The 9,274-nt window shown below is 42.8% G+C and overlaps 1 protein-coding gene and 1 pseudogene across 1 annotated transcript; one reads left to right on the forward strand and one right to left on the reverse strand.

Moving 5' to 3' along the window:
- The first annotated feature begins 1,149 nt into the window (after positions 1–1,149).
- On the forward strand, positions 1,150–4,585 carry LOC145493678 (uncharacterized; annotated as a pseudogene).
- Positions 4,586–7,077: 2,492 nt separating this feature from the next.
- Positions 7,078–8,474, reverse strand: LOC145493679 (uncharacterized). The gene is made up of 2 exons (XM_081473147.1): positions 8,188–8,474; positions 7,078–8,131 (listed from the first exon to the last, which is right to left on the reverse strand). Exons 1-2 carry the CDS (start codon positions 8,472–8,474, stop codon positions 7,078–7,080), a joined length of 1,341 nt encoding a protein of 446 aa, XP_081329273.1.
- Between the last annotated feature and the right edge of the window lie 800 nt (positions 8,475–9,274).

Below are 9,274 nucleotides of genomic sequence, written 5' to 3' on the forward strand. Positions count from 1 at the left end.
TATTGTCCATGTTCCCTAATCACCCTATGAAGGATTTTGATTCTACATAATTCCTTCTTTCCCCCCCTCCCCCCTCCCCCAGACAAAAATAAAACAAACAACAACAACAACAACAAAAAACAGCAAAGCCACCTATATTTCTTCTAAAATTTACATAATTTGGTTATAGATTTATTTCTTGAACTGCACAAACTTGCCGAAAAATTGAACATTCTCATCATTCAGCCACTTGCATGCCAGCGTATCAAAACAATTTTATAGCAAACACTGCTCTGCTGTTCCTTTGGATAATGAAAATAACTTTTCAAACACCTTTCATCTCCACGATGATGATGCCTTTTATTACTCCGTCTCGGAGCATAGGCCACAGATAAAGCTTTCATCTCCATACTTGGCAATAAAGTCAAGGTAATCTGAGAATAAAACACTTACTTTGAAAGGTATAAACGTTTCATCTCTGGAGAAAATGAGGCCATATCGCCCATAGAAGGCTTGCTTGGCGGCGTTGGAGTGGTTGTTGTCTTTCCTCGTGGTTGACATTGTGGCATCAGCTTTTCAAACTCTCGGCGGAATAGCAAGGTTTTCCCATAAGTTAAACCAAGTTTCACGAAGATTGCAGAATCTGCCTCTCTTCTCAGGAGATCGGCAATGCCCAAAGGGCAGTTTATTTCTTCTTCTGTATTCAAATAAATGATCGAAAAAGAAGAGAAAGTCAAACTTTACAATTCATTCACACTACGCGTACGAGCTCGGCATTTCACAATCCAAGGCTTACCTTCAAACGCTTTGGCAATTTCTTCGCCGAAGAGCTGTGATAATTTTTTATTTATTTCCTCTGCGGAAGTTAAGCTTACTGCTGTTTTATTTTCCGCGTTTATTTTCTGATCACTCATGTTTGAACAAAACCTCCCACACTACAGCTTTTGTCTACAAGCCTCGACTGAAGAGAAAAGGAGCGGCAAATTATCGAGCATGGAATTTTTTACTTATTTGGCGGCTCGTGATTGGTCCGTCTTTAGAAAGGTGAAAACTGATTGGCTACAGGTTCCTGCCGAAAAAAGGGTGGCAGACGTTCAGGCAGGCACGGGCAGCGATGCTGAGCCCACTGTGTTATTTAAACAGCATATACACCTTTAGAAAAAAAGTAACATGGCGGCAAATGTGGAAAGTAGCAGAAGAAGTGATCCGATTTGGACAAGAAGTAGCATCACATCGTGCTGTTGCAGCGATAAATCATATCGGCATGTTCACTGCCCTTGCTCAAGCTGCAATGGACGAGCAGTGGATAGAGGTACCGAACTTAGGCACTGGAAAGAAAGCCAAGTTGTTTCCAAAAGTCGGTCCGAATTGGATGAGTTTCGGGAACCTCTGCCTGGATGTAGTTTTACTGAAAGTGACCTCTCGGATGAGGAACAACAGATGGATGAAAATACTGAAGGTATGCAATTTGATGTAGATGAAGATGAAAGCCGTGGCAGCTTTCCGAGAGCAAGAATGATAGAACAATGTACTACTGGCGAACCTGAAGAAAGGGAGCCCAACCCTTTGAGAAAATTGGTGCTTAATGCCGTTCTAGACGCTCTTAGGATAGTGAAGGAAAGTGGATCGTCTTGCCAAACGTTCGAGGACATTTTAAATTATGGCAAAACTCTTTTATTAGCCAGCCATGATAGTGAAAATATAGATCGTGCAATTTTGCTGACCCTTTGGCCAAGAAACTGGAACTCAATGCAGAAACTGTTAAAAGAGGAAGGATACGAAGATGCCAAATTACTCTTTATTTGCATCTGTCGAAATGAAAAGGGGCAAACGGGAAATGGAAAAACTAGTAAGAAATTTGTTTACAGTGGAAAATATAGTATCCTGGAGAATAAGGATGACCTGTGCATTCATTGTGGCAAAAAAGGCTATCTAAAATACTACTACCTAGGCATCAGCATAAAAGTGAAGAACTGGTTTAAAAATGTTGACATGTGCAGAAAAATGCTGTCCCATTGGAATGCACGTGATAAGTGGCTTGGCCGCTAAAGCAGCAATGCAGAAAAAAAATGAATTTTGGGATGGTGAGCGATGGCTTGAACTGCAGTGGTTTTGGGACCCTAAGAGCACCTGGACATTACCGACACTCTGCCCTCATTGTGGATTACCAATTTCATCAGATCAGTTAATCAATTCTCCCAATGGCAAAGATGGAAGTAAAGATGTGGAATGCCCAAACTGTTTTGAAATCTTTGATCACTGTATTAGAGTCACTAATGGATCTCCTTTGAATTGGGCTCTCATAGGCCATTGGAATGGCTGGCAGCCATTTGGGACAAGCCATAGAGGGTGTGGATCACTAGAAGTGAGCATTGCAAACATGACCAAGAATGACAGAAATCATGTAGAAGAGGTATATGTCGTTGGTTTTATTCCTTGCTACCAGGTTCCCAACCTGCCTGAAGCCCTTGACCCATTTCTACAGCCTTTGCTACAGGACATATCCAAAGGGTTCATTGATGGTTTCACCATTTTCAACTATCCAAGGGAGATAGAGGTAGAAGACTATCAAACTAGCGAAGAGCAGACAGTGCGTGTATTACTTCTATGCTGGACAGAGGATCATCCTGGTCAGTGTGAGTTTGGTAAGTTCTTGAACCAAGGAAAGTCTGGATGCAGGAGATGCAAATTGCTTGGTAAAACACTGGAGAACAGTACAAACACACATGTATATTATGGAGAAAACCGCTTCCACTTTAGATATCCTTGGGAAGAAAGATCTATTGAATCTTCTGTTGAGTACATGTTTCACATAGACTGTGAAACGAGAGTAAGTGTTCGCAAAGCAATATCATCTGCCAAAGGCTTTACTGGCACAAGTATTCTTCATAAATACATTTACCCACTCTATGGCTTTGACATCCTAAAGCACATGGTATTTGATGTATTTCACACTATTTGCGTCATTGTTGTGAAAAATCAGTTAGAAAGAATTCTAGAACTAAAGCTCATTGATCCCTCATATTTGGATGATTGAGAATTTCCCTTGGACACAAGAGCTTAAAGCTGGAAGAATTCCTCGATCACTTGCTCAATGTAAAGGAGTACATGTTGGACAGTGGAAAGCTGAAGGACTTCAAAAGTTTTCTTTCCTATGGCCGACTGTATATTTATGGGCAAGCTGGCTGACAGACATGAATTGGAAATTGCATCACGTGTTTCAAGGCTTACGGAACTCCATTTTTGTAGTGGCAGAAAGTCGTGGAATGATGACATGATTGAACTGCAGAGAAAGTTGGCATGGCGGCTCAACATTCAGATTGAAGAAATTCAGGGATTGCAAATGTGTACAATATCAGTGCATAATTTGACTCACATACATGAAGACATCATCAACTTTTCATCTCCTGACAACTACTGGTGTACAGTATATGAGAGGGCTGTAAAACAATATGTTAAAAAGTCACATAACTGCAAAGCGATTAAAGCAACATTTGCTCAGTCAGAGTCCAGACGGGAATTTTTAAAGCCACTGCAAGCTGCTGATCAGAGGAAGGATGGAAAAGTTGACTTAGTTATGGTGAGTGTTAGTGCTTTTATTTATACGATCCCTCAATAAAGGGGGGTGGGGGGGATTAGGGGGATTCTTTTAAAACTGCATTGTTTGAAATGCATTTCAAATGTGTTTTAATTTGTTTGAAATGCATTTCAAATTGGTTTCAAATGTTACAATTATGATATTCCATAACATATGGTATTCCATAACTTATCACAGTACATATTATGCGAAAGTACAAAACGTACAGTCAAACAAGAAAAACCTTATTGTTAAGTCTTGTGGTTTTATATTGTATATGATTGCTGGTGACACAATAAGCATTCCAGGATGATTTGAGGCTTTCTGGTTTTCCAGATTATCTTACAATAACATTAAACCGAATCAGCATTGACAGAAGACATTTGTTATGGAGGATATATGAAATTTTGCACATTCCACTTGTCCATTTCATGTTCTCTTGTGGTTATTTTTGTGTTTCAGGGATTTGCCAGTTCAGCTGAAATTGCTCACATGGAGTCACAAAAGAAACCTCAGGATCGAAGATCATTTCTACTGGGTGCAATGTCAAAGGTCAAATCACTGCCCATGAATGAGAAAGTCAAAATAGCAGATACACTGGATATTTCTGTGAGAGAGGTACCTACAGTTGGCTTTGTTTCGAGTAAAGCTTTCCTGCGTGATGTAGGATACCAGAGGTCTGTTGTCTACAAAGGAGAGACTGTTATCGCAGACATCAATGGCCAAGAGACAGTGCTATTGATAAACAACGTTTTCTCTGTAAGATGCGAACAAACAGAACATGCAATGCTGTTGGAATTTGGGCCAAGTTACCCTCCTCTCCCTGCAGAGGATGGAAGTCAAGCAAGGGATTTCTGGAGTGGGTTTATTAAAGTTAAGTCTGAACCAGATTCCGAGCAATTGTTTTTTCCACTTGACTGTATCAAGAGAAAGGTTATACTCTATAATTGTGCCAATGGTGTAATTTCTGTTGCTGACTACCAGAGGGAAGCAAGACAGCTACCATACACCATCATTGTTCCAGTTTAAATTGAGTGTGGAGATATGTTGTCAATTCAGGGTGAACTATTCCATGAAATTTGGTTTGGCCATGTCTAAAGTGTTCACCATTGTCAAAGAACAGTTGATGTTTTTTTCTTTGTTGAAAGTAAGAGACACAAGAATCTCTTTGCGAGGGAGAAGCAAGGAAGGCATGGTAGAAACACTGTTTCATGGGACTCTGTCATTGGAATTGCAAGTGGGGAGTGGGTTTCTCGCACACAGTGGAGAAAGAATGAATGACTACAGTGATTATTGGTCTTAATACAATGAAATTAGGTTACTAAACATTCATTACACAATGTGGTTATTTATTAGCCTCTAGTGCTAAAATGGGAATTTTCTAGTTTGTAACATAAATGAAGGAGAAGCTTTTTGTTTCTCATTATAAGTAATGATAGTATGAAGAACATGTGCAGAATTGGATGAGCTAAACAAAATCCATAGACCCTGTCTTTTGGGAAAGTTTATATCCTTGTAATCACCATGTCCAGTTTTCAACAGTATATGTATTCCTACACCCCTGACCTAATAGTATGTTGTTTAAGATGCAAGTCAACACCACATATGTCTGATCTCATTACTTTTATTTTTTATCTTTCAATTGTACTATATTATATATTATTATATGGCTGTGTCTCACAAGGACTGGGAACTGCCGAATTCACGAATTTGATTGGCTGAAATCGATATTGACCGCGGTCTAGATTTTCCCATCTAGACCGGCATCCAGACCGCTTTCATTTTGCGTTGAAAAAGTAGCAAACTAAAATACAAAAATGTTCACCATTTTCTTTTATTTTCTTCTCAATCATTTATGGAAGCGCCAAAAAGCCTGATGACAAAAAAAAGTAGAGAGGACGAGCAAATTTCGGCAGGTTTAAGTTAAGCTCATCGCCGTTCGCAAGCAAAATGTCAGCTAGTACAAACCAGTAACATTGAACGAATTAAAGTTTTCTTCTTTGCCATATAATAAACATCTTATTAACCGAGCTAAGTCGGTCTGTATGGGAGAATCTTGACCTCGGTCGTGTGTAAAGACCTCACTGCGTTTGGTCTGTACTCACGACCTCGGTCAAAATTCTCCCATACAGACCTCCTGCTCGGTTAATAAGAGCTAAAAGCAACTTTAATACCACATTTAATACAAGCTTTGAGTTCAATATTAGCCTTCTTTACTTTCTTCGAGTCCAAGATTTGGGAAAAATCCTATAAAGAACCCAAAAACTGAGCCCAAAAATGTCCATTGTGGAAAAAGACCCACTTCTAAGTAGTTTTAAATTTTCCCAATTTTTCCCTAAACAGTGACATTTACCCGTTTCAGAACTAAAATTCCCAATTTATTACCCAAACTTTTTTAAGGTAAGAGAGGTATGTCCCAATCTTTTCTTAGATTTGGGTTCGCCCAGTAAATACCATAAGTTCTTTTCCCAATATTTTCCAATCTTTTGGTAGATCATGTCCCAAATACAAATAAATTTGGGGAAAATTGAGTGGTGTTAACACACCCCAATATTTCCCCAACATAAGAGTTTTGGATTTGTTTTCACGACAAAATATTCCCAATATTTTTCCCAATATTTTCCCACTGAAGGAAAATGATGTCCCATCTCTTTTCCAGAATTGGAAAAAATCCCATAATTTTCCCAAAATTGAGTTGTGAGAATATTATTGTAATCGTTCTCCCGGTAAGTAAAATGGCAATATTTCGTAATCGGCGGGATATTTCTAACGTTTTATTTGGCCATGATAAACAATTTTTGTCGTCTTCCTGGTCATATCGTGAACCCCTTAAAAATAAACAAGAAGATATTCTTATGGGTGATTCAGTAATTTGGGTATCTCGTGTTTTTTCTCCCGTTATAATCTAATTTATTTTACCCTTTCAACAATGTTGAGTGTCAGCGACACTATAAGGTGTCAAAACCCCCCGGATCTTATGAGGTCAAGCATGCATGCACCTTTCATTTCTTGGATTCCTTTCATTTGCCTTGTTTGCTGACCAAGTTCCTTGTCTTTTAATCCCTATCATAATTGCAGCTTATTTTGAAAGGTTACTCATACATTTTGCCTTATTTTGAATGTGCTTTCTCTATACAAGCTTACATCAAGACATTTCAGTCCAAGGGAATGAGAGAACACTAGCAATTCTGTCTTACAGAGTTCAATTATTTTGATTCATCACTCTTTCAATGTGTGATCTTAACAAACTGTTTGCAAACAGTAATGAAATATCATGCCCCAACACCCATCCACAAAAGGAAGTCTGGGAACAGGTAATAGCAACAATGACACTGCCAGGAAAGGCACAGGCTTCTGGTGTAACACAGTGAGAGCTGTCAGATAGCTGATGCGCTGAAGAAGAGATGGCATCAGGGATGTCAGGCAGAGAGGGTGGAGGGCACGATGTGGTACCAGGTTCGTCTTCATGGTCTGCGTCGTTACTGCGACGTGTGTGGGGAACACGTAAGGGGTCGGCCAAGTCAGATGGGATCTTGAAGTGCCGCACAGGAGTGGCATCCATCAGAGACACGAGAGACTGCCTTGTCCAGATCGAGGGCGAAAAGATAGCGTTTGACGACCATCTTCAACTGGTGGCAGGACGGGTGGCTAAGCTGAATGTGAAGAGCGGTCAAAAGGCCATCCAAGGCTTGGCCGGGGACGATAATGCACTCCCTGGACGGTGACAACGGTTCATGACGCTGCACAACAAGGAGGCCATCATTTGCAATTGACGCAACTTGTAAATACCGTTTGACGTCCTTGATGTTAGTGAGCTTCTTGGAAGGTCTCCTACCCTGGACAAGGTGAGCGTGTGTCCGGCGCAGGTCTGGGCATTCAAACTGAACAGCCAACCAGGCGGGCCGGCTGGTGAAGGGAAGGCGGACGCTCCCTTGGAGGATATCTTGAACAGACACGGCTCGGACAACAGAGTCGCTAGTTCGGGTGATGAAAGAACACACCTGACAGGTCTCGTTTTCACATGGGGCAGCGTTTCGGCTTGCAAAGTCTGACGGGAGGATATCAGCGCCTGAGACGTGCCTTACAGAAGCCTGGTAGCGGCTTACGACAGATAAGAAAGTGGATACACGAGGGCTGGCAGAGAACTCCCCACGGCAGAGCTTCTCGTACGCTTGGACGCAGGGCTTACTGTCAGTAAGGATGCAGGCCTTCTTGGACGACTGAATAAGATACGGGCTGAAGTGCTTAGTAGCAGCCGCAATGAAGAGGGCTTCTACCTCGCATGGAAGCCACGTTGTCTGGGACCCCCGCAACTTAGCGCTGAAGAAACCGGAAACATGTAACTTGTCTCCGCGCGTCACGTAGAGGGTAGCACCTATTCCTGGGTCCCTGACAGCTCCGTCAGTTACAATCCATAGCTGGTTCTCTGGTCTGGGTAACTTGATTGTGAGCACAGATGAAAGGGCATTCTGAGCACTACGGAATGCACCTCTTAGATCATCGGTCCAGTTTATGGATTCCTGGGAAGGACGACCGGCCGTTACAGCATCCAAGGGAGTGAGGTAACGCGAGCACCTTGGGATGACGCGGGAGAGGATCTCAATCAACCAACGGTGCTTTGCTCAGGGTACGTGGCGAGGGTGTTTAGGCGTTGGGGACTGGCGGAGAGAGAGCCAACAGTCCAGATCCAGCCAAGAATAGTGGTGCTCTTGGGACTGATGATGGTCTTGTGGGCAGACAAACGCAGGTTACACTTGTGTAGGGCTTGTAGGACCTTCTTCCAGTTGCATAATAGCTCTTGGGGTGTGTTGCCGCCACAGTATAGATCATCCGCAATTTTGGTCACGGATCCATCTTGTAGTAAGGGGCCTAGGACGCGGGACATAACCTCTTCCAGGACCGTTTCCGAACCGGGCATGCCCATAGCGGAACGAACGTAGACTCGTACTTCTTTAAAAGGAGTGGCAACGCCCCAGTACTTCATGGACTCTGGCCAAAGGGATTTGATAAAAGGCACTTGTTGGGTCGGTGACAATGATGTGTGAACACTGGGCGATGAGTCGTAGGGTGGAGTCAACATCAGGCAGCAAAGATGGTTGAGGCTTACTGTATCTGCCTACGTCAGCGAAAGCGGTGACGAGACGAGAGCCGCCATTGGGCTTCTTTACCAGGAAAGGATTTAGATATTCTACAGTGATACCAACATCTTCGGGGCGACGGAAGACTCCGAGTTGCTCTAGGTGGTCAAACTTCTCTTGGAGCTCGACGAGTTTATATCGTGCATATTGGGGGAGGCGACCTTTCCGCTGTGGTGGCTCAACAGGGCCCATGTTGACCTGTGCTTGGTAAGGGCCCGCGGATCCATTGTAACCAGGGAACTGGGGGTCAAATACGGAGTCGTACTCTCTAAGCAGGGATTGGAAATTGGCCCTGATGGCCTGAGATAGGATGCTGTCTGGATCTACCTGAACGGATGCGGAGTGACTGGAATTAGAGGGTGGTAACGGACGCTGAGCAGGAGACGGGCCTCTAGATGGATCCTCTTTTGGTTCGAAGACAGGAGTGACTTGGCAGAAGTGTTCGTGACGCTTAAGTGTGCGAGGCTCGGTTGACAGGTTTGGTATGCGTATGGCCCGCGCAACACTTGAAACGACACTAGGCTGCGGCCACAACTGGGATGGCTTGAGTTTATGTGAACTTGGTGCATCAGTACGAGGC

Source organism: Orbicella franksi, chromosome 7 (genome assembly GCF_964199315.1).
Source record: "Orbicella franksi chromosome 7, jaOrbFran1.1, whole genome shotgun sequence".
In the NCBI taxonomy this organism is placed as follows: Eukaryota; Metazoa; Cnidaria; class Anthozoa; order Scleractinia; family Merulinidae; genus Orbicella; species Orbicella franksi.

Coding starts and splice junctions, on each gene's coding strand:
- LOC145493679 (XM_081473147.1), bottom strand. CDS start 8,474: ATGCCCGGTTCGGAAACGGTCCTGGAAGAGGTTATGTCCCGCGTCCTA. Junction 8,132..8,187: donor CGCCTAAACACCCTCGCCAC/GTACCCTGAGCA, acceptor CGTCATCCCAAG/GTGCTCGCGTTACCTCACTC.